General features: G+C 40.1%; 1 protein-coding gene across 1 annotated transcript; it reads left to right on the forward strand.

The window, feature by feature from the left end:
• Positions 1–2057: 2057 nt before the first annotated feature.
• On the forward strand, positions 2058–25539 carry NELFA (negative elongation factor complex member A). Its single transcript, XM_075709153.1, has 11 exons — positions 2058–2326; positions 9876–10047; positions 11241–11402; positions 12340–12429; positions 14807–14937; positions 15123–15192; positions 16076–16164; positions 18450–18561; positions 20871–21127; positions 22193–22292; positions 23863–25539. The coding sequence occupies exons 1-11, from the start codon at positions 2075–2077 to the stop codon at positions 24045–24047; spliced, it is 1620 nt and encodes a 539-aa protein (XP_075565268.1). The 5' UTR covers positions 2058–2074; the 3' UTR covers positions 24048–25539.
• The last annotated feature ends 283 nt before the right edge of the window (positions 25540–25822 follow it).

Consider the following 25822-nt stretch of genomic DNA (forward strand, 5'->3'; position numbering starts at 1 on the left):
GCTCTCCAGCCCAGGTAACCTGCAATCCAAAGCACACTCTCCTACCATGAAACAAATAGTTCCAGTGAACTTGATGGGATTTTGCACTACAGTTAAGCATGTACCTAAATCTCAGCAATATTGGTGCCTACTTTAAACAGCTGGGTATAATTAATAGACAGTAAAGGTTAGTAGTGATAGTGACATGTTAATTATATGTCTAAACTAATACCATTCTTTTACAGCTGTTTTTCAAACCTTTTGCTTTAATTAATTTCCTATTCTGTTTTGAATTTAATCATTTATCCCAGTCTCTTATTTACAATTTTTTTTTCTGTCCAAACCAACAGGTAAGTAGTTACTTGTGGATAAATAATTCTCCCACAACTATGTATTGAACTAACATACTGAAATAGAGGTCAACTGAAATTCTGGAGAGAACAATTCACGTGCTAGGCCAACTGTCTCAACTTCAGTTTTGCTGTTCTAAAATGTCAGCTAACTGTATACAAAAGTTTTATCTTAAATCACATTTTGAGTGGTTTAAATTGATAATACCAACATCGATAATACCAACAAAATGCATGTGTGTGCATTTGCACACACATTTTAAAGTATTATCTGTGGAAAAAAATTCTCAATGTACTAATATGTAATTTATTCACATAGAAACTCTTTGCTCTAAAACACTTCCACAGTGATAAAAGTCAGTGTTTCATAGCACACAAGAGCTGCAGACACTCAGCATTTTGAATATTAGTAAAAGCTGGGAACAACAATAAAGTATAACACTCCACAATGCCATATTGAGGAAATATAAAGCACCTCAGCAACAATTGCTCTGCTCTATTGGAGAAATCAGATCGTAAACAACCTCCTTTAAAGAAAGAATATTGTAAAGAAAACTTTTTCATTCAAAAACTTAGTGATTTTGCTATGCACTCCTACAACTCCTGTGCTTTAATTTCAATTAGAAAGACTCTAAAATGAACCCTTTATGCCACACTCAAAAAACTCTTAGTCTTCTGGGATTTAAGCAATTGATTAATTTTTCATATTTAAAGAACAATGAGCTGAATCACGAGGGAATATGAATGTATGCATACCAACCCCCAATTTCTGAGTGCCTACCACTAGTGTTAGAGGCCGAGGTAACCTCCTACATCTCTGAAGCACCCAGCACAAGAATCTCTGGGGAAAACGATTAAAAAGATATTCAACGCTGTTCGTGTCAAATCGCAGCACCACCGGGGGGGAGTGTTAACCATCTAGCACCGCGTCGGCAAGCTGCACCAGCTGGTTTGGGCGAGAAGCAAAGGCAAGGGCTGACAGGACCTGAGGAAACCACGGGGGCGGGTGCGCTTTAAGGTGCTATTAGATCTAATAAGCTCCCCAATAATAAGCCGGGGGGGGACAACGGACTGCCTTTCCCAGGCAGGCCGGCCAGAGAGCGAGCAACAGGGGTGCTGGCAGGGGCCTGCTGTGCCCGAGCAGGCGCCGCCGGGGAGGCGGGATTCCCGCCCCCGCGGGCACACGGGGGCTGCGAGGAACGGAGACGTGGTGCTCCGCCGAGCGCTGTGCCGGGAGGCCCGGGGGCCGGCCCAGCCCTGGGGAGGAAGGGCGGGCTGGCAGCGGGGCCCTGAGCCCTTCGCCCGCCTTCAGCGGCAGCTGCTCGGCGCGCCGAGCCAATAAGGCGGCTCCCGGGCAGGAAGGGGAAGGCGGGAGCCGCCGGCTGAGGCAGGCCAGCGTCCGCTTCTGCTTCTCGGCCCTTTTCTGCCCAGGAGAGCCCCGGGGAAGTTAGGGCGGACTGCGAGGAACGACGAGTCGGGGCTGACAGAGAAGCTTCTCTGCAGTGAGGCGGCGCCATCTTGCAATACGGAAGAAAAGCTATGGCGGGCGCCATTTTGCATCTGACCGAGAGATGAGAAGAGCCTCGCTATTTTTCGCCGCATGGGCGCCGCCATTTTAGGTTACGGCAGAATTTCCACCTTCCCTAGCGCAACCTCATAGGGCGCCGCCATTTTGGCTTACGAACAAGACGGCGACCCGCAGGGGTCCTCACCCCTCCCTTCCTCCCTTTAGGTGTCTTCATAAAATGCCCGTGGAGAATCCCCTCTTTTTTCGCCCCGCTCCCAAGATGGCGTCGATGCGGGAGAGCGACACTGGCCTGTGGCTGCACAACAAACTGGGCTCCACAGACGAGCTGTGGGCGCCGCCGAGCATTGCCTCGCTGCTCACGGCTTCGGTGATCGACAACATCCGCCTCTGTTTCCACGGCCTCTCCTCGGCCGTTAAGCTCAAGCTGCTCCTGGGGATGCTGCACCTGCCCCGCCGGGCGGTGGATGAGGTGAGCGCTGGCTAGGAGCTTGCGCGGGAAGCTTCGCGGGAGCGGGGTGCGTGTGTGTGAGGGGAGAAGGGGGGCAGCGCCAGCACCACCTCCCCCGCCCGCCCGGTTCTTTTCGGATGGAGCCTGTGGGGGTGGGGGGGTGGGGAGGCTCCGGGGCGCGGCGCCGTTGCCGCCTCACGCGGCCTCGCGCTGCCCCCTCCCGCGCGGCGCGCGGGCGGTGCGGGCAGCTGCCCGCTGCGGCCCGGAGCGGGGCAGGCGAGCAGCGGCCGCTCCTCAAGGGCGGGCGCCCGGCCGCGCTCGGCGCGGGCTGTGTCGTGAGGCTGGTCCCCACAGACATCCCGCTTTTCCCCGGCAGCCTTCCTCGGACGGGGATGGGCAGGAGGAGGGTCTCGGCTGGCAGAGCGGTCCCGTGAGGCCCACCTCGGACTCGCTCCTTGGTGTGAGGAAGAGCGCTCAGATTCCCAGGCGTAGGGGAGCGAGTGCAGTGGAAGCTTTGCTCCTGCTCCTCCTCCTCCTGCTCTTCGGGGAATCTCTGGTTGGCACTAGTCTTTAGAAAGCAGTTTCGACCTGTAACCTATCTTACGCCTCCACACGGACTTGCAGTTGTAGGGCCGTGTTTTGATACGGTTTGGGTGCCTTTGGGGAAGAGGGCTTGTCTGAGGCAGTGGTTGTTCTAGGATTAGGACAGAGAGGCATGATCATTTAGGAACAGTCGCGTGTTAGGCTTGCTTCACTCTCCTTCCTTAATGCTGGCAGCTGTGTAGGTGTCCCAAGTCAAACATCTCAGCTTTAGGAAGGACAGCAGCAAGTGCTGAAACTTTAGGAATGGAAGATCTGGGGTCTGCAACGAACAGTGCTTTTCTCCACCTTCTTGCAGTCAGGTCTTGCTTGAGGAAAATTGCCATAGTTTTTTTTCGCTTCTTTTTACCTTTCTGGGAACAGGACAGCTGATGCTTTCCTTTACTGTCCTAGCCCAGCTAATGAGCTGGCTGGCTTGAGTCTGAGCTGGCTCTGCAAGCAGTCATCATAGATCCAGAAGAGCTTATTTATTTGGCCCTGGACCATACCTCATCTGCAGCCAGCTTATTCTTACCAGTAGGCAGCTACTGATGTTTGGGGCAATAGTTGGAGACTGATTGGGAAACATTTAAGTTTCTTCAGCCAGGTTTGATGAATTCCTCTCCTTCTTCCAGTATGTATGGTATTGGTTCCTGGTAACAATCAAGGAGGTGGTGTGTAGTTAATCCTCACCTTCTTGTGTAGAGTATCCTCAGCTGTGCTTGCACCAGTCTCTTTCTTGGCTAGGACATAGCTGCTGCTTAGGCTTAATATACATATATACTGGGCAGGGTGTGGGGGGATGCTATGTAGCTTGGATTATTGTATATTCAGCTTTTGTGTACTTCTAAGCTGAAAATGCACAAGTGTCATGTTTAAGTAATAGTTTAGTGTATGTCGGTGTCTGTCTTGCCACATGCATCTGTATGATTGATTACTATGTTACATGTAATTAGTGTATCTTAAAAAAAAAAATTTCTTGTTCAGCATGTTTACTCTAGTTTTTAAAACATGATATTCATGTTTAGTGCCTGTCCGGTGCACAAGCTGTCTCCCTTATGTGTGACAAATGCAGTTGTCTTTTGGACAAACAAAATAACCAAGGCCAGAAAGGGGGATGGGGAGCTATGCGTAAGCTCACGTGAACTCTGAGTATGCAAAATTCTTCTGAAGTAGTGTGAAAATCCCAGTAGCTTGGAAGAGATGAGTATTGCAGTAGTTAGAAAAAGTTAACAAATTAGTGATGTTTTTAGATCGAAAAGACATTAAAAGGGCTTAGGGACCTTCATAACTAACACTCATGCCAACTCTCTGAGGGAGCAGCATTCAAGCAAACTGAAATAATTGTTGAAATGCTGCAAGACTGTTCACTGGGTGGATAAAAGAACTTTTTAAAGTGAATCTGAGGAAGATAGTAGCCAGCAACTTTACTTGGCCTGTACTTTTGTTAGCCATGGAGATAAAGTGTACATAAAGAAGAGCAAGTCAGTTGCTGTGCCTTTTAGTGTATTGTTAAAGTGATCAGTTGTGTTCCAAATATAAAGCTCCTGTTACTGCTGTAACAAAAAATATTGTGGGAATTTTCACTACTTTGGTAGAGTTTGTGCATTCAATCATAAATTTAATCTTTCATTGTGAACAGAGCACACTTGACTGAGATCTAGGGATTTTAGCGTATTTTCAGTTCTTTGCAAGGTACCTGTAACATTTTAATTATTTCATGGGAATGTGATTTTTCTTTAATTGAGAGGAAAGGCTTAAAAAAATGGTTAGAAATAAAAAACTTATGAGACAGAAACCCTTAACATTGCTGGTAGGTCTGCTATTATCATTACAGACTTCCTTCTATATAGACTTCCTTCTATAAATGGTAAAAATAGCTGTTGTAGCCAAACTGCTACTGAAAGGGATGTTGTCTTGTCAGATACTGATCATTTGTGGTGAGTATGCTAAAATAGGTTGTATTTGTCAAGATTTGTTATGTAACTTACTGTCAAGATTTGGGATATTTTAACTAGCATTGGGTATCTTAACATATGATACCCAGAACACACATATATATGTTTGTGTTCAGTATATGTGCACTGTGCTGTGTATTTCTCTACAGTATTCTCTGCTCAGTGTATTGTGGAGTGCTGAACATGGTGTCTATTTGCTAGCAGAAAGACATCAGTATAGGATACTAACAGCTGCCTGGAAGTGAAATTCATCATTTGGAAATCACTCCCATATCTGAAAATGGTTAAACTTAACTGTGAAAGTACTTCATTAGTCTCTTTGGAAAGGCATATGTGTGTTTTCCATGCCATGTGCCAGTCTATCGATGATGTGTAAGAAGCACTGAGCTGGCATTTGGAAATGTAACAGTATTGGAAAATACACTGCATCAGCTTTACAAAGCGTTGGGAATCTGGATAGTGGATGCAGGATATGTTACTGGTTTGTTATGCAACATGTTAAATGATATTCCCCTCTCTAGATAACAGATTGGACTTAGTTATTCTCTTCAAAATCTTTTTTTCCCCTGTTTTCTCTGTAATAGCATTTTCACTGAGGCATAGAGTAACATGGAAACCATTTAGGAGCAGACATCTGAGTAAAGTTATGTGGGAATCAGGAAAACTGTGGTGGTATTTGGTTTAGAAGGGGTTTAATTGGCTGCTGGCCCTTTCTAAATCTCTGTGAAAGCTTCAGTCTAGACAAGTGAATCTTCAACGAGCTTTCTTGAAAGCTCAGTCCTTTGCTTAAGTGTGTTTTTTTTCTCAAATGTAATATCCTTCAATTTTCATAATGTTTTCATTCAACACTCCAAATATTGTATAGATGTAAGTGACTTAATCCTTATAATACTCCTGTGGGATAGGTAATAAACTAACATTTTTATCGTGCTGTGAACCTCATTACTGCTTGTTCGTTCCTGCTGACTAATAAGAATAATTTGCTCCCATTTTCATTTTAAGTGTGTTTTGTAGGCACTTATCAAAAATATCCTTTCCTCCTGTAATTCTATGGGCAGAACTTGCTAACTCTTGAATCTGCCTGCCCCCCAGCTTTCCATTTGCTAATTTTTTTTTCCACATAATCATGGTTATTTGAAGTGATGCCTAAAGCTCAGTGTAGTGCTGACCAGAGTTTCAGTTGTGAATTTGGCAGAACAGTTACTTCTGTTTATTTTGGATATTATATTCTTATTAACCTGATTCACAATGGCAAGCACAAGTTTTTGTGCCAGCATTTCATTTATTTGTTCAGGGTTAGACTGTGATGTTACAACCGAGTCTGGAATGAGGACTGTGTGCTTCTGTGCTCTCTGAATTTTACCTTGAGAGGAAGATGCTGCCTATCCTGGCAGTGGCCTGCCCTTTTATTACAGTAGCTGCAAGAGAGCAAAAGTCAAGACTGTTTCTTCTTGCTTGCTTATGTGAATCAGGAGTCCTCTATTCACGCAAGTGGGAATTGTGGAGTACTAGTGCAAAGGAATAAGAGGGTGCGTGACATTTGCCTTTCCTTCTGTGTTCAGAACAGGCAGGCTGCTATGCATCTTTCTGGCCTGCATTTAGTGTTCTTAATTTTTCTGTGATGTAATGTGGTATATTTTAATCTAATATTACTCTTGGCCACTTCTACTTTTTTCCATGATTAAAATGCAAAATGTATACAAGAGTGATATTTGATCCATCCTAGTTTTGTAGGATGTAAATATTAATACTGTACTTTCAATCCAATGCTTTTAGCTTAATGAAAATGCTCTATAACAATACAGATACCTATTAAATATCACCTTCTCTATGGCCCCTGAAAGATTAAAACTTGATTGGGTTTATTAGCCAACTGTTGATGCAATTGTCTAAAGGTATAGTCACATATATTAATTTAGGCATAATATAAAAGCAAATGAATGGGAATTCTTTGCAAGAAGTCATCTTGGAGCTATCACTTTGCGTGGTTCTAGTAACATTTTCTTTTTTACCTCTTCCCACGGTGCTGTTTGTGTGTTCTTCCTGCACAGCCATTATTAATCTCTCTTTGTCTCTGTTCCCAGACTTTTTCCATCCTGCCTGATCCTTTCTTGTTATATCTTTCTAGTCGTGCCCTGTGCTTTTTTTTTTTTTTTTTTGTGCCAGCAGGCTGAGAAAAATACTTAAGATCCTGAAGTTTTAGATGAGAGAAATGCCAGAACATGTTGCATCAGATCTTGACATTCATGCTTAACAAGACACTGGTTGGAGCTGATGGGACTCTTACTGACCCAGTGTTGCAATCTTATGCAATCAAGAGTTTGGGATTGTGGCTGTGCTCTGTAAAGTAACAGCAAAACTGTACATAGGATTCTCTGTTATTTTGAGTTGCGTTTCATGCATTCTCAAACCACAAATGAAATTTTTTTTTTCAGCTGCCAGTTCAAGAGTGAACTGGGAACATATATTTAAATTGCCATTTGAAGACAAACCTGAGTCAAAACTCAAATCCAGGCTTGTTAAATGCAAACCCATATTCAGGCAAGGTCTCTGGTTAGCTCACAGTACATGTTAGTGTGCTTCGGTTCCCTGTCTGTGACAGTGGCTCTTCTTTCACCGTGCTCTTTCTGCCATGAGGCCTTGTGATAATGTTATTTGTCCACTGCTAGGCAAACAAGTTGTTTCTGGGCTCATTTCTTGAAGGAGCCAAAGTCACGCGAAGCGGTTGGTTGTGGTAGGTTGTCTGAACTTTAGCTGACCGGGGAGCAGTGTGGATGTAATGTGCCCAGACAAGAACTCCATATACATAAATAGTGTAGGCATGTAGCTCTGTGAATTTTTAGTACAAATAGGGGTTTTGTGGAGCAGATACAAAGGGTGAATTGGGAGGATATAGGAGATGTCTTTCCTCCAATTATTGCCTGAGTTTGCTTTGACGGAGGAAATTACATGCTATATACTTACCTGCATTAGTCGTGTCCAGATAAAAGCTGGTAAAAGAGCTATAAATAAACGATAGCTTCATCAGCTCTCATGGCATGTTTTAAATTTTCAGGTGTCTTATGTAAATCGGTACTGTAATTCCTATAGGATAGCTGGGAGAATAAAGGAGTTTGTTTCAATAGTATTCACACTCGTCTTCATCCACTGTCGTACAAGTGACTTCTGGTGAGCAGTTTAGGGTTAGACTAGAGAGATTGACAAGTCTGTGTGGAGTCTAGGTGGGTTTTGTGTTTACTGAGAAAGAAATGAGCAATGGAGGACAGCAAAGACTAGAACCTTAGAAATTGATTCTCTCCATTGGGTAAGTGTTGGTTGAATTCAACATGTTAAACAGTGTGTGGTCATGGTTATGTGGTCAGTTTAATCCAAAGCAAATCGATAGTGCTGCTGAAGATGGTAACTGACTGTTGCAGTGTCTCCTTTCTGCTCCAGTCTTTTTGTGGTTCTAGTGGTTGTGTCTGTAGTCAGCCACACCAGGGGGCTGATCAAGCTTAAAGCTATAGAGAGATGCTAGTTTTCTGTCAGATGAACTGATCTGGTTCGTTTCACAAACATGTTAGTGTGAGTGCTAAAACATGCAAGAGGTAAAGGACAAACTGCCCCTGTAGTGCACTTGTAAACCTTTCTAAAGTGAGAGGGCAGTAACATTGTGTGGGTGAAAGGAATTGAGAAATGTCAATGTTTGTCTGCCTCTGAGCTTTAAAAGTGCTTGGGGGGAAGAACGGAGAGCAGAAATTTAACTTTTATTTTGTAGAGTTGCATGAGTAGAGTAAGCTTATTTTACTAAACTTTTTCATATAAGAAAAGGCTGGTTTTAAATAAAGGGAAAGAAATACAGCATAAATGTGAAGATGAATCTCTTGCTTGTCTCCCTGTGTTCAGAAACGTGTGGACTGTAACTAAGCTAATGTGCCACAATGGGTTGTGAAAAATCAAAATTCAAGTTATTTCCTTATACTTGCTTGTAAATTCTTCAGTGTTAATACCATACAGATAGAGTATGTCTTTACGTAATTTTACTGTTGCATTTTGTGGCTTGATAGATGCACAGTACATCTCAATCATCTTAGCTCTGTGAAGCTAATGCTTTAATGCTTACATGAAAGTTTACTTAGGAAAAAAAAAGCAAGTGTTCCATCTTTATTTGGGTGTTTAAGCTTACCTGTGAGTGAAGTGAAACAAGTAACTTCAGAGACTGACTGTGTAACCCCCTGACTGTAGTCACCTTGATTTTTATTTGATTTCATAGTGCCAACAGACCTGTTGATCAGTAATAAAAAAAATTACTGTGACAATGAATTTTTTTTAATTAATCTTATGCATTATTTCCCCTTTCTCAAAATAGGTGCTTAAAGAAAAATAACTTTTTTCTGACTATAGAAACTTCGGGTAGATGGAAAAATCTTGTTACTTGTGGCATATTAGAGGGCTGGGTCTACTTCTGTAATACATAGTTTTTGTCAAACGGTACCGTTCTGATTAGCATGAAACATGTTATTTTGGCATAAGCTTAAGTAAAATTTTGAGGACTTAGTTTATGTTCATATGATACAGATATGGTCTGTCTGCTATATTATTCTGTAGCCCAGAAAGGGGGACATCTTCATTTAGATGCCTGTTCTAAATAACTTCTTGTATTCTAGTTGCATATTCTTATCACTGAATATAATGTGTGGGTACACTGGGACTACAAGTGTAGAATGTAAGGAGACAGTAATGTAAGGATCTGGCCTATTGCTTGTAGTAAAAATGTTCAGTGCTAAACAAAGCTTCAAGCTGCTGAAAGCTCAAAACAAACTTGTGTTAGATTGACCAAAAGCAGTATTAAAAAAAATTCTCTTGGTTCATTCTTTACATAGTTCTAGAGTTAATGTATAACTGTGTCGAAGCAGTTTCCCTCTTCCCTTCCCCAGTAGTAAAACGTTGTGCATGTTTATGCTAGTGTCTTTTTAAAATTTTTAAAAAAATCCAGCTATAACCTGTTTAAAACTGTTTCCAATTGGCTGATTTTCTTTTTCTTTTTTTGTTAGATGAAAGGGGCACTGACTGAAATTATCCAGCTCGCTACCTTGGATTCAGACCCCTGGGTCTTAATGGTAGCTGATATTTTAAAATCCTTTCCAGATACTGGCTCCCTTAACCTTGATCTTGAAGAACAGAATCCCAATGTTCAAGATATTTTAGGAGAGCTTAGAGAAAAAGGTAAGCCTTTTCTGTTGGTGAAAATTACAGAAATATGATGCCTTTTTTTCAGAAATAACCTGTTGTTTCACAGGCAAACTTGCTATCTTAACAGTACTGGTATCAGGACAGGCAGTATGTCTTGTCCCTTAACTGCCACAGTTCATGACCTGGCATGTTACTGGACTGGGAACTGTGATATTTGAGGAATGGTAACTTCTTAAATTATCTTTTCACACATCATCAGAACTTGCATGTCAGGTGTTACCCTGAGTGTTTGTGAAGAGCAACATGCAAATTAATGTGGATTCATTAGTACTGTAGACAGGCTGTATGTGCACTGATAGGTAATAACTGCCTGACTGCAGCTTAGTAAGTTGACGTTTTTCATATATTGCTCCGTCTTGTATGTTGTAGTACCAAAGACAACAGTAAGGCTCTGTTTCTGCAGTGCTTGTGGGGACAGCCTCCTGTGTGTGGAAGCACCACTGCTGTATTTGGCAGGTGGGGTGCCTCTCTGTTGGAAGTCCTCATCTAGGCAGTGAATGATAGGTGCTGTGGGGGAGACTAATTACAGGAAGAGTTGTGCTGCTGATGTCCAACTAGCTACGGATTGCCTGGCAGCTGAAGATACTGGCTCAGGCGCTTGCACAGTTGCTACTTCAAACCATGTAGTAAATGGTGTTGCAAAGCTACTCCAGTGGGTTTGATTTAGCACATTGCCTAGAAAAAGCCCTCAGGCGTCAATGGACGGACCGTGGTCTTGGAATTAGGATTGCAGCAGACCAGTAATGAAACAACTTGGTGCTGGAAACATTTTGTTTTCCTGCTAGAAACAAATGATCATTTGTCTGTTCACGCTTTTGGTTTGGACTTCCGTTTAGTAGTTTCCTTCTTATGTGTAATTTTTAAGGAATCTGAGAATTCAGTCATTTTCATCTTCTTTTACTCTGACAATGGTAGCATATTTAAGATTCCTATAATTTGACTAGGTATAATTAACATAGAAGCTCTTATGAAGCTAATGTAAAAAAAACCAAACATCCTAATAACTGGTTATATACTGTGTAATAATTACAACTAAATTACTCTTGGTGTTTAAACAAGTAATCTAAAACTTAAAACCACCTGTACAGTTTAGTTGTAAAATGTTTTGTAATTAGCTATCAAAGAGGTGCTAATACCCATGTGTACTGTGTTAACTCTTTATGCAGTAAGTGAATGTGAAACTTCAGCTATGTTGCCGTTGGAATGCCAATACTTAAACAAAAATGCCTTGACAACACTAGCGGGGCCACTTACTCCCCCAGTGAAACACTTCCAGCTGAAAAGGAAACCTAAAAGTGCCACTCTCAGAGCTGAACTCTTGCAGAAGTGTAAGTAGTATTACAGCTAGTTGATAAGATTGAGTAACAAATTAAATGGTGAAAGGAAAATATATATTCGTCTTACTCACCGATATGGAGATATACATTAAAATTTTCTGTTATAAGAGCTTTGCTGGCTGACTTTTTTTCCTTTGATAGGCTGATATGTGTGGAAGAGCAGGTGCAAGTGATTCCAGCCATGATTACATTAAAATGCTAATCTTGATCTAAATGCTGTTCAGACTTCAAGGCATACAAAACCCTGTAGCTTTTTAAAGCACAGATATATTCTCTCATGGGTATATATAACAGTCAGTTGTGAAGACTTGTGAGGGTCAGCGTTGGTTAAAGCTCCTGAAACAAAACTGAAATGAGAACCTAGTTTTATTTTGCCATATGTTTTTGCAACAGGGAGCAAGAGCTGCTACTTAATGCTTTCTTTTGCTCAGTGTGGCTATATAGGGTGTGAAAACCAAGATGGTTTTCGCTAACAAAAGGCAACATGTGTACATATATGTATTGGTAGCTGTGCGAACTGAGCAGTCTTAAAATAGTTTACTGTACCTGCTGTTCTGTTGCAGCAGCTTGCTTCTTTCTTGCATGTGACTTGAGTAGTTGGTCTGGTTAACTACAAGATTTGTAACTTTTTATGATGTTACAGCATTTTCTTTAATGATTTCAATCTCTATTGAGTAAACTGCCTGCTCTGATAATTTCTTTTAGTTTAGACCATCTTGTCAGTTGCACAGTCATATTGATTTTGCATTTTCTCCAAATACTGTGTTTACCTCACATAAATGACCTGTTTTTTAATTAAAATATAATTCTTTCTTTGTTGCTATTCCCATCTTTTTATGTATTAGTTAATAACATTTTATATAAGAAGCAATGTATTGTACTTTTTCAGCACAGATTCTGTAATAACTAAAGCCCTCTTTCTTTTTAGCAACAGAAACTGCACAACAGCTCAAGAAGACTGCAGGAGTGCCTTTCCATGCCAAAGGCAGGGGACTGGTCAAAAAGATAGATACAACAAGTATGGCTCACTTCCATCACTTCCTGGAAAGAAAATCTGATGAAATAGCCTTGATGAAGAATAAAATTATCACCTAGCTTTTACAAAAACGTAATTCTTTTTGAAGCAAAGGATTTCTTCCTTTCTGCCCCACTCTCTCCTGATGTTTAAATGTTTCTGACATGTCTTGTCAGAAAGAACAAGAGTGTGGGGTTTTTCTTAAATGGCAAGTATAGCTGCTGTGCTTCTAAAATGTACACAGCTAGATCATGCCTATAGACTTTGGTAAGAATTTAATTTGCATCACTCCAGGAATAACTCCTGACTAAGCCATGTTGCTCCAAAAGGGAGCAGAGGGTATCACAGTAATCTGCTGTGCTCTTTGAAATGCTGTGAAGTAGCCTGAAACTATCTTGTATAATTCTGCATGCAGAAAGAAGAGGGGACCGTGTGTTCTCTGCAGCCAAGGCTGTGCAGTGGCTTCTATTTAATGGACATGACAAGATGCATAACCATTCTTCAGCTTTGCATTAATAGATTTCAACTGTTTGCTGAAGTTCCTGAACTGCTTGAATTTTTCAAATAAGTTTTTGGCTAGGAGCAAGAGGAGGTCTCAAAATTGGTTACATACTTTAAATCACTGCACAGGTATAACTTCTCTGACCACCCATATGATGCTGAGTGTAAAACTTGAGTGATTTCCTGGTCTGGTGGCTAGAAGCTGTGAAGTACTGTGTGTCAGTGCTATTTAAGGTGTGGTTTTAAGCACCAAAGTTGGGCCACGTGTTCATGCAGAAAACAAAAAGTGTAGTTGTAATTTGAACTAAAAACTGTCCCAGTATAGAAATTGACCATTAGTTCTTCTTGGCGACCGTTAGTTCTTCTTGGCATTCTTTTTAGCTGTTGAACTAATAAAGCTAGTTTCCAGACCTGGCCTTCAGAGCCAGGTGGTCTCTGGAAATACAAGTTATGGGACCAGCTGGGGTTTACTCTGCTGAAACTTACTCACATTGGTCAGAGAGGATTGTCCTATGGTGAAAAGGTTTTCAGTACAACATAGAGAGATACAGAATATCTAACCTCAAACTAAAACTCTGTGTTTATCTTCAAATTGTAGGGTATGATGAGATTGTCAGGAGGCTCAAAGACCTGATAGATATGTATACGTGTCCCTAATTTTTTAGCAGTTGATGAAACAATGCTGTCTTCTACCTCACACTTAATGTGAGCACTGAAGGGTAACAGTGTAAAGTTGGGAGGAAAACAGCTTTTTTATAGGTGTAGTAGTTTCTACTGAGTATCAAGACAGCAGGTTTTCTGTTTGCAATATGGACCCAAGTTGGATCCTCCTCCTCAAGCAAACAGCAGCTCCAGAATTTCAGAACCCTGTGTGAAGCAGTAATTTACGTTTCCAGTAGATTATGAGCCCTTAGCTGTGCAGAAGCTTGGCTAAGAATCTTTGATTAAATACAGTTTTACCAAGTAACTAGATGTTAAAGTTTGAAGAGCAACTCCGACAATAATTGGATTCAGAACATTCATGCCCAGTACCTTTTTATGTGTTCAAAGTTTATTTGTTATAAGTAAGGAAAGCATCGATGTATGTTGGAAAAGTATATTTTGATAGTAGTGCACCTGTTTGCAACCCCATTCTACATCAAGTAATTAAGCATTAGCCTAGAGATTGACTCTTACTCCCTGTTTGAAGGGTAAAACCTAATCTGACCTTTTGCTGTGGTTTAACCCCAGTTGGTAACTAAGCACCACACAGCTGCTCGCTGCCCCTCCCCCCACCCCCTGGTGGGATGGGGGAGAGAATTGGGGGAAAAAGTAAAACCTGTGGGTTGAGATAAAGGCAGTTTAATAGGACAGCAGAGGAGGAGAAAGTAATAATAATAATCAAAAGAATATACAAAACAAATGATGCACAATGCAATCACTGCTCCCTGGCCAATTCCACCCAGTTTATATACTGAGAATGATGTTGTATGGTATGGAATACCCCTTTGGCCAGTTCAGGTCAGCTGTCCTGGCTATGGTCCCTCCCAGCTTCTTGTGCACCTGGCAGACCATGGGAAGCTGAAAAGTGCTTGACTAGTGTAAACACTACTTAACACACTGATGTTTTAGTTGTTGCTGTCAACATTATTCTCATACTAAATCTAAAACACAGCACTGTACCTGCTACTAGGAAGAAAATCAACTCTATCCCAGCTGAGACCAGGACGCCTTTGAAGGATATGTAGTGCGTTACAGACAGTTTCACATTATAAACACTTGAAGTTAAAGGCGGGGGGGGGATGTTAAGAAGGGGAAAAGCCGAACAACTGCTTATTGGGGTTTTTTTGTAACTAATTAAACATCTATTACAATTGTGCCTTTTTTGATCTTCCCTAAGCACCACTCAAAGGAATACCAAAACAAGCTCCATTCAGGAGTACTTCAGCACCTAGTGTATTTAGTCCTTCTGGAAACAGAACTCCTATTCCTCCTTCAAGAACACCTTTGCGCAAAGAAAGAGGAGTAAAGGTAGGTACACTCTTCCTTAGTCTCTTGCTTTCCTGCTCAGTTCTCCTGCCTGATCTAAAGTGACTTTCTAATGCTGTTTTAAATGAAGTATTAATATATTAAAGAAAAAATTAAGGACAATATTTAGAGATCAACTACATAATAACCATCGTTAAATTTAAGTTCTCTATGATCTTTCCTTTTAGCTTCTAGATATCTCTGAGCTGGATATGGTAGGTGCTGGCCGTGAAGCAAAGAGAAGAAGAAAGACATTAGGTTGGTATAGCATGCTTCTTATCAAAGGCTATTATACCTGCAAATAGGATCTAGATTTGTAGTACCATTTTGTTCTCCATTTGTTAAAACTTATCTTCAGCTAAACTTTAAAAAAAGGGGAGGAAAAAAGTAAAAACTCAATCCAGATACGCTTTAAGGGAGAATTTTCACCTTCCCCCCCAATGCTCCTAATCATGTTGGCATGTGCCTAGGTAGTAATTTGACTCAGTTGCATAAAAGCATTGAACTAGTCAGTTGTGCTTTGGGCAGCACATGGGTGTGTGAGTGGCTTCAATGCTGGAATTGTTCTGAAATATATTTTGGTATGCTTATTTCTACTGGCTGTGTGGCCAAGTAAATTAATTGAAAGTAATGTTGAAAAAATTCATACTGCTCTCCAAAATTCTGGTTGAGAGATCTTAACAAGTGAATAATATCTAATATGTTGCTCTTAAGTCACGTGACAGTGCAGTGCTCTACTTAACCATATCAGGAAGATATACTAGGCAGCATATTTGCCTTACAACAACCTTTTTGTATCTGTCGCCCAAAAAAAATACTACCATCTCAGAACAAAATCATAATTGTAGTTAAATTTTTGCTTGGGTTTTGATACTTTCTAATATCACAAAATTAGCCAGTTCTGCCTAATTACTCAGTTTCTGTATCTTGATGGATATACATTGTGGTTCAGTTCATAATTGGGTTGATTATAAAATTGTGTGTGTAGATTACTGTATGTACCACCATTTCAGCATATACCTCTTTAAGCATGTTTTAGCAGACTTTGAGAAGTGCATTTTTCTATCTTTGTTTAAAAAAGTATATCTAATTCAGTATGTCGGAAAACTTCCTTGAACTGACTTCTATTTTTATGCAACAGATACAGAAGTTGTGGAAAAGCAAGCCAAAGAAGAAACAGTAGTAGAAAATGCTACCCCAGACTATGCTGCTGGCCTTGTGTCTACACAGGTAAACCCAAACAAAACCCAAACAAACAAAAAAAAGATGAGGAAAACATGATTCATGTTACTCTAAAACACTTAAACACTGTAATGATATTTTACTAATGTGCTGAAACATGCCTCTTAATGTAAAAATCTTTACATAATTATTTCAAAATTCCATTATATTTTCACCAAACTAGATAAAAAATTCAAAGCAGGATGAAGGTAAAGTTTTTGATTGTTTTCTTGTTGCTATTTTAAGTTTTGGATGGGGTATGGCATTTCTGTAACTGAGAATGGTAGTATTCTGTCAAATAAAAGGGATAGGAGAGCTCTGATCCTAGAGAGGTAGAATAATTTTCAGGAGTTCCTGCAGGTTTCGCTCTGTGCATCCTTTGTGAGCCTAGTGGAATAGTGTCCACAGAAGTCTCAGTGAGGAGCGCTGGTCACTGGCCTGTGCCCAGGAGGGATAGCTGAATATAAGCAGCCAAGTAAGAAAGAAGTCTTTACAAGTCATCTGTCTTTTGGCTTGAGAAAAGAACCTACACACTAGTACCCTTCTGTGGTTTTCTCCATTTTTAGCTTGTAATCTTTGAGAATTGATGCTTAATCCAGAAGGCAGCTTTTTCTGAGGTCTCCAAACCTGTTTGTAACTAGGCTTAGCCAGTCCCGTTACTACTGAAAGGTGGGGAGAAATACAGTGGAATTGATCTCTGTCCAAATTACCCATGGCTTATAAAAACCCACAAAGTTCAGAGGTGGCAGCTCCTTCTCTTAACAGTCTTTTTTTTTTTAATCCAAAAGTTGTTTAGGGTCTACTGAAAAAGCTAACCTGTTGCTAGAGGTAGTTCAGTTGGGGGGTGGGAGGTGGGGGGAGTTGTGTGTAGCACTTCTTCCCTATTCTTTCAGGTAAGGTGCATTGGGAGAACTGTGATGTAGCTTTATGTTTTCTCAGTCAGGACGTAGCTTCTACAAGAATGTTAGGTCCTTCCTCCACTTATGAGTTAGAAACTGTGTTCTATTCCAGCAAGCTTTGTCCTGGAATTCATTTGGACAACTGGGTTCTTTAGCTACTAATAGATAATTTGAGGCTGCCGCACCCAGTGTTTAAGCCTCTCAGGACGATGGAAGACCATCTCAAATCTTAAGTGTCTTTTCTTGTTCCAAATTTGAAGTCATGATTACCTCTGTCTCTTAAGTCCATGTGTTGACATGCAACACTTGCCTTTGGAGAGCACTCTGTTTAAAAGATCTGTCAACTGGTTGGTGAGCCAGGCATTTTTTTCCTGTAGGGCTTAATGGTAAGCACATGCAACATTGGTCCCGTGGTTATGGGGGTAGCAATCTATGGCACACGTGCCAAAACCAACATATAGGCAGATATTGGTAGGCCTGTGTCAGGAGTGAAGGTCATTGCCTGTCTTTCTGCAGAATGCTAAGAGTATCTTTTCTGGCAAGCTCCATGTTTTACAGAGTATCCATTTTGATTTTGTCTAGTAAGGCTACCTTAAATGATTTGTCTGCTAGACTTACTCCCCCAAAACTTCTTTCCTCCGTCAACCCCTTATGTTTATAAGGCTGGATTGGACTAAAGTGAAGATCTTTACAGAGATACCATTGTTGTCTTTATGCCATGTGGGCAATATCATGTATAGTTAAGTAAAAAATGTGGCATTTTCTTTGGCTTAATCCTAGGTGACATCTGTCATGTCGGTGTTGACTGCCCATTTCAGTGGAAACAGGGTGTTACCTGTGCTTTTACTGCTGCCTTCTGCTTGCTTATGTCCCAGAGGCCTTTATGTTCTCCTGGGTGATACTTTAGTAGACCTTTTGCCCAGGGGTGAGCACAGGTTTCTGCTTGCTAATAGTGAAAAGTGTGTTTGCTCAGGCAGAAGATCACTTATTTCTATAGTGTAATTCTTCAGAGTACCATCTGCACAAATTTCGTCATCTGGTCTTCACGCTACCGGCTGAGGAATGGGATAAAGGAACACCAGCTTCACTCTCTTTGTAGAAGTACATTCTCCATAATAGTATTTTTTCCTGGCTCAGACTGTGCCTTTGGAAGGAATTTTGATTTGAATTAGGGGAAATAAAAGCTGCTTTTTCTCTCCTAGGGTAATTCTAATGTCTGAAGTTTGTATAGGGAGTTAGGGTTGAAAGGGCAAACTTGCCCTAACAGAGGAGTCCATAAGTAAGTTCCCAAAAGGAATATCATAGGACAACTAATGTTGAAATTGTATTTAAAATGCAGAAACAGTGCATGAATGTATGCAGTATGGCTATAACACTTTCTTTTCTGTTTTACAGAAACTTGGCTCATTGAACAATGAGCCTGCACTACCTTCTACAAGTTATTTACCTGCTACCCCCAGTGTGGTGCCGTCTTCCTCATATATCCCAAGCTCTGAAACACAGCCAGGTAAAAGATTTTATTTTTTTGCTTTTGGGATCTAATATCTCCAACTCTATACAGTTTTACTCTCTAGCTCTTTTTTCATTTACAAACTTACTATCCCTCAACTCTAGTGAAACTTAACCTTAGCAGTCTAAAAATCCATTGCAGCAGCCCAGCCTTTGGGTTTTGGGTAACCAGATGTGTCATTTAAACTAAATAAAGAAAGTGCTTGTTGTTCTTAAGTCTTAAAATGACTGCTAGTTAGGTCAAGAGGTGGGTTTTTTTTTTCCTTACTCTGTAATAGAAAATTCAGCATTTTTTTAATCCCTAAAGAGATACCAGTTATACACAAAGTCTGGAGTATATACTCCATACACACATCCATTACACTTACAAAACAGTTGCTTTCAAGAGTTAGATATGTTTCTAGAGGCAAGTACATATTAGCTTTCACACAGGCTGGGATCAAGCCATCCATTTTCCTTTTACCTTTTTGTAACAGTCTGATAGATAATAGTTGAGCTCCTGTATATTTTGAAAAGTGCTGCATTATTTTCAATTCTAGAAAATTACCTATTGTAAAAAATAGCATTCATACAAATTGTTTATTTCTACACCTTTTATTTTAACGCACTTGGTTTGACTTTTCCTTCCCTGCTGCATGTAAAGTCTTAAAGGAATGTGTTAGTTTGCACTAACAGATGTGCATGACTGGGATTCATTACCAGACCTTGCAGTTTAGAGACCCAACGTTTCAGTTAATGTATTATTTTTACTCTTGCTTGTTGTGATTTGGTACTGTAATGCTTGTCTTTAAGTATGTGAGCTGTGGCATGTTGGTCATTATAGAAAAATGCATATGCAAAACCTGATCACTTGGCCTTGAAACAGTTCAGAATCTCTCTGAAGGTCCGTGCAAATCTTTCTCTAGCAGAAAATTGGCATCTCCAGAAGGAATGCAGCCAAGAGCACATCAGTGTTGTCAGCAGCTAGTAGTATTTTCCAGAGCCTTGGCATTGTATTCAACAGCAGGAAAAGCATAGTTTAAAATTCTCTGTTGTCTTTTGTTCTTTATTTTTTTCTAACTTATTTTTTCCTTCTGGAGTATGGGGTATGTAGCTTTTCTTATGGACAAGGAATATAAAACTGTTTCCTTGATAGAAGATGCACACAGAAGATCCACAGATCTGGTCTCGTATAATCTGAGGTTGCAAAATTGAGACATGTTACTTTATGCAAGTCAGTTATTCTCACATGAGAGGAAGCCAGTAATAAAACTTGAGAGATTTGTACAAAATTAAGCGGTAATGAATTTGCAAATGTTTGCCCTCTCAAGTGTTCACTGTCCTGTTCCACATCTTACTGGATAATAGCCATATTGTTAAAACCAGTGCTCTATCTGTGCCTAGCTGGAGAGTGGCAGACCTCTCATTCTCTAAAATCTGATTTGAAAGGCATCAGTGTAGCTCTGGTCTGTATCTGCCTTTTAGTCTACTGTGAACACAATGTGAATAGGTTAGCTTAAACCTTATGAGATTCCTGAAAGGTGCTTAAGCAGCTGTGCCTGTGTCTAATTAGAGCTGTAAAAGAATGCAACTGGGTAGAGTGTACACTGGATAATGACTGTTTGCTGGACAGATGGTAACTTAAGAAATCACAGTAACTTGATCATATACGTAACCTCCACCTGTGGCCAGGTTTGGAATAGTAACTCCCTTAAGTGCAGGTAAATGGATGAACTTGGAGAAATTACTGAGTTAGGACTTGCCAATACTGTGGGGTTTTAACCCTCCTAGCAGTCAGTGTTTAAATGAGTGATTTGTGAAGACTGCGTTTAATTCTGTCATCTGTTGAAGTATTTGTGTATTTTCAGTATTTGCTACTGGCTGATACTTAATTACCATTTCCTTTGGAAGCTGCTGCTACGTTAGGTGGAAACTAATGAAATATTTTTATGGTTTGGCTTTTACATAACAGTGCAGCAATAATCCTGGTAGGGGCAGAGTACAGTTGTTACAGCCATATAAGCTAAAAAGTAAATAAAGCAGTTTCAATTTAATAAATCCGATATCCATTAAACATAAAATTTCATGCTAAATATAGTGTAATCCATATTGGACAGCTAGTCACTCAGTTGTCTAATTATTGCTAAAGATAATTGAGTGGAAAGAGCATTAGAGCTTCAATTTTTCACATAGATATTAGATGGCATATTGAATTGTGGTGCTAAAACAGAATAATCGGAGTTCTTAGTTTTCTTCAAAAGCCATTGGTGATGTTAATCCCTGTTTGTGGATTATAATGTTTTTAATTATTCTGATTGTTTTTTGCAGCTGGCTCTGCACGAGAGGCCTTGCAGACTAACAGACAGACTGAAGAACCTGCAGCTCCAAATGCTACCACAACTCTTCCTGCACAATTCAAACAAAGAACACCCATGTACAACAGTAACTCTAATCCACCTGCAGCTACACCTACCTCACCCCTAACACCTACCACACCTCCTGCCATTTCCCCTGCAGCACAAGCACCACAAGTGGCTGCCCAAACTCAGCAACAGCCACCACCGAAAAAAAGCCTCTCTCTCACAGTAAGTAAAACCAGGTTCTTTTTGACTGCTGCTTTTGAAGTAGATTGGAAAATGCACATTTTCTTTACGGATCTCATTTAGTATGTTGGCAGTTCCTGGCCTTTGGGTCATGGAGTGGTTGAGGCTGCTTTTTTACAATTAAAATGTTTTGTGGCTTTGTTAGCATTGCTGTCTTAAAAATGTTAATTGCAACACTTTTAGTTGTGCAGTGTTAATGTTACAGTAAGATGTCTTTATTTACTGCTATTTATTATGTAAAATAATGTTGTGTTACTTGTTATAAAGAATTCTGGGAGAAAGGTGTATTTCCAGCAGAGCTGTTGCCCAGCCAATTGCATATGATGTAAGCTGCTAAAAACGGTCATGTCATTGCAGTGATAGGAGAAAAGATATCAATAGATTATTCTAAGGTGAAAGCTTTTATTTCTTGACCCCCTTATCCTGCCATTACACATCTTTTAAAGCCTGAGAGTGGGGAGGAAACTAAATTCAACAGCAATTACTTATGTCCTGAAGCTTCTTATTGCTTGTATGTTAGTATATATTATGTGCATGCTTGAAGTTAAGCAGGTAACTAATTCAAGATGCAGCTGACTTGAAGACTTTGCTAAGCAAATCTGTAAGCCTGGCTTGAAAGATCTGAATTTTAAGAAACTGGGTGACTTTTTCAGTATCTCTGCTTCATTTATTAAAGAAAAAAACCCCATTCCTCTGAAAGTATTGCAAGCCTGGGTTTGGACTGTAGAGGAAGCATTGGGGTTTTTTCTCCCTTTTCCTAATGTCATAAAGAATGCAACATTGATAATGTAAACATTAAGTCTCTTTAGCACATGCTTCTGTAACTATGTAAAGGTGGTTTTTTTTTCCCCAGTTTCAGAATTCAGTTGTCACTGCTGTTAAGTGTAAGCACTAAAGAGGGAAAGGAAAGCCTTGAGGTTAAGGCTTTTCTTTGCTTACTTTTTGTAGGTGTACAAACTTCCACCTTACTCTTGCCTGTGGGTATCAATATGGTACCTGTTGGCAGTGTTTTCTCCACTGAATTCATATTTGTTCTGTCTGTTGCAGAGGGAGCAAATGTATGCTGCACAGGAAATGTTCAAGACTGCAAACAAAGTTACAAGGCCAGAAAAGGCTCTTATACTTGGATTCATGGCAGGATCCAGAGGCATGTATTGATATTAATTTAGCTTGCTTTTGAACACCCAAATCTGAAATACAGCCTAGCATTTCTAAATGTGCATATGTAAGTGCAAGATTCTTGCTTTTAGCTTTACTCTGTACATATGGGACACTTTGCTTTACTCTGGACTGTATGTAGTTTTATGGATTACAGTTCTAACTACTGTAATTCTACCTGGAAATGGGTCTTTAGGGTCTATTTCCAATAAGTCAAAGAGTCTGTCAGAGCAGCTGCTAAACACAATATATGCATAACTGAACACATGTAATATTGTGGCTTAGGGGTTGAGGAGAAACAAGGCAGCCAGTTGGAACAGTGAACAGACTGGTTGGGTCCTAGTAGTCTGTCTAGAAGACCAATGAATGTAAGTTCTTTTGTGGCAAGTCGAGGTACTGTTGGGTAGCACAGAGTCTCTTTGCTAATTCCTTAGCTTTAGAAATGTAGCAGCTGTTGTCTCAGAGACTTTAGGTAACCATAGGTGCTGTGAATCACAGAGAGATAAGCTGTCTGTTAGCTAGATCCTGTTATGTATTGGCCTTGATAGAATAAGGCTGTTTTACTCAGAAGACTATCAGATGTAAGATGAGAAGGGGCTTAAGAGTCCTTAAGTGAACTCTATCATTGCACTAGCTCTGGTTTCTAATTTGGTATTTGAGGGCTGTTACCACTTGAATGTTGGAGCCTAAATGTGGCTCATGCATTTGGATTAATGCAATACATTATTGAAGATGACCAGGGCAGAGTTAGTGTGATGATTCCTGGGCTTCAAGAAAGTTTTGTGTATCTTGTATTAATGATGGTGCCCTTAGAACTAGGTGCTACTTCAAATTGCAGTAGGAGAGTGTACTTTAGTATCTACATGGACAGTTTTTTGTAATGCAAGGTAAAATGTTATTTTGGAAGAGTGTGTGTGTTACATATTCACATCTGTATATATAGATAAGTATATAACAATATGAATTCCTTCAGTAATAATGTCAGCACCTTCTGAAGGTTGGGTAAATAACTGCCAGCTATGATACTCTTGAGTTTCCTGAGTGTTAATTCCAGTACCTTGAAATGCAACATTCAATACTTCTACTAGAATGGAATTGAGTCTTGGATGAGTGATTTCAGTGAAGTTGTTTGGGCTTCCAGAACAGCTGAAAATCGTTGAGGCTTTTAAGTACAAAATGTATCCCAAATCCAGCCACTCTGGTAGTTCAAGTTTACCAACTCCCATCTAAATACAAGCTTCTCCTATAGCTCTTGAGGCAGAGATGACTGTCATGCTTTACTCCCCATTTTGTTGTTCTTCTAGCTGCTTTAGCCTTGGGGTTCGTCTTTTGGGGTCTGGTTTTGTTATCCTTAAAACTCAGTCTGTGATGTATGGAGGGAGGAAGATCTTTGTGTGGCTGTATGTATTAGTGACATTACTTGCTCGGTTTTGGGTTTGTGGTTTGTTGGGTTTTAGGGTTTTTCTTCAGCATAAGGTTTAGAATCTCCATCAAGTGCTCTTTATCTTTTCTAATACAATACAGAAATGTGTAATTTATTCATCTTCTTGTTTTCACAGAGAATCCTTGCCAAGAGCAAGGTGACATCATCCAAATTAAACTTAGTGAGCATACAGAAGATTTACCAAAGGCAGATGGCACTGGCAGCACCACTATGTTGGTTGATACGGTCTTTGAAATGAACTATGCTACTGGTGAATGGACCAGATTCAAGAAGTACAAACCTATAACTAATGTTTCCTAAGAGATGCAGCAACAGTAGACTGGACCAAATCAAGCTTAGAGTCAACCAGCTCATAGAGTATGTCAACTGTACAAAATGGCATTCATGTGTACATTTCTTATTACCCTCCAGAGTAAAAGTTGTGGCTCTTCAACCTAACTGGACTCAGTGAACACAGAAGATGGTGTCAAACTTGTGGTTTTTTGTTGGTTTGTTTTTTTTTTTTTTTTTAATCTTGGGAGAGGGACAGGTGATCTTAGGGGGGGAAGTTTTGGTGTGTTTTTGTTTTCCTACAGTTCAAGATGCCAGAAAAGGAGATCACAACTGAAAGATTACAGATGGGAGCAGTTTACTTCTGAGTACCAGAAGAGAAGACTACTGCGCAGTTATTCACAGTTTACCATTGAATGAGGGCACAGATCTTTATTGTAAAAAAATATTTTCTTTGGCTACATGGGTTCTGTTGTAAGAATAGACATTTAAAGCACCACCAGTCAGTGCTTGATTACTTTGTAATTCAGCTGCAGTATAACTAAATATTGCAGGTGGCAGATGCCCAGTGTCTAATGGTACCCACTGTATGTTTAGCTTATTTATGCTTGGGCCATAGGATGGAATTGAGCAGCTTTGTTAACTTGCTATATTGTCAATGTCCATGCCCAGCATGAGTTAATCTATATTTGGCATTATTTGAGATCAAGAGAAACTGAGTATTGTAACTTTCTGAAGAAAAAAAACCATCAAAATTAAGAAAAAAGAAAAGTAGTGGTGACTGGTCACTGCCTGGAAGTGATAGCTCTTTACCATGTAAGTCTTAGGGTAGAAGTTGATCTATGGCTTTTGTGTAGCAAGCCCTTTGAACAGCATAGCTTACCTGGGAGGAAGTGATACTGTTACATCTCAAGACCAATTGCAGCTTAATTTTAAAATGGCCCTGGAAATGGTTGAGTGACACACATCTGAATATAGGTGGTTGGGAAGATTTGTTGTCTTGAGGTAGTGTTAACTTATGTTTGGTTGAGCAGTTGTAAGGCACTTGGTTGCCAAACCCTGGTCCAAAAAGTTTTGAATGACTGTAGCTGTGGTTTTTACCAGCATGGTTATATCGGTATAATCACTAATGTGGCCACAGTTATACTGGCATATAAATGTGCCTTATACTTGTCCCCTTCTAGTAGAAGCACATTTTTATCTTTATAACTGTGTTCACACCACTGGTATAATCTGGCTTTAATAGTACAAATAAAGCTTGCATTTATTGAGGGCTTATGTACATGGTTCAGGATCCATATTTTAGAGACTTGGCTTCATCATTTGAAGGAGACTTAGATGAAACATCTGTTTTCTGCCAGTACTTGTATGTGGAGCTGTGCTTGGTTGGGAACAGTGCTTAGAAGGAACAAATACAAAGATGAGTAGCACAGTGGTTGTTTGGTGCTGAGGAGGTACCTTGGGCTGACTAGAGGTTCATGTTAAAGTGGAACTCTCAGGACAAAATGAGGCTTTTTTTTTTTTTTTTTTAAAAAAAAAGACCAAATCCCCTAAGTACACTTACATACTAACAAAGATGTTTAGATGATTGATCAGAGTCTTCTTGTACTGGGGAATTTTTATTGCGTTTTATTTTTAGTTTTTCAAACAAATTATCCAACAGGACAGGGCAAGTATAAATAATAAGAAAATCTGTATTCTACAGTGTTTTAAGATGTGACCAAAAGTATAGATTTCTTAACTTTATTTAAGCAAATATACAGAATGTTCTAGCTCCTGTAGTGGGCAAGTTATTTGATGGTACC

This window comes from Pelecanus crispus, chromosome 4, assembly GCF_030463565.1.
Source record: "Pelecanus crispus isolate bPelCri1 chromosome 4, bPelCri1.pri, whole genome shotgun sequence".
Classification (NCBI taxonomy): domain Eukaryota; kingdom Metazoa; phylum Chordata; class Aves; order Pelecaniformes; family Pelecanidae; genus Pelecanus; species Pelecanus crispus.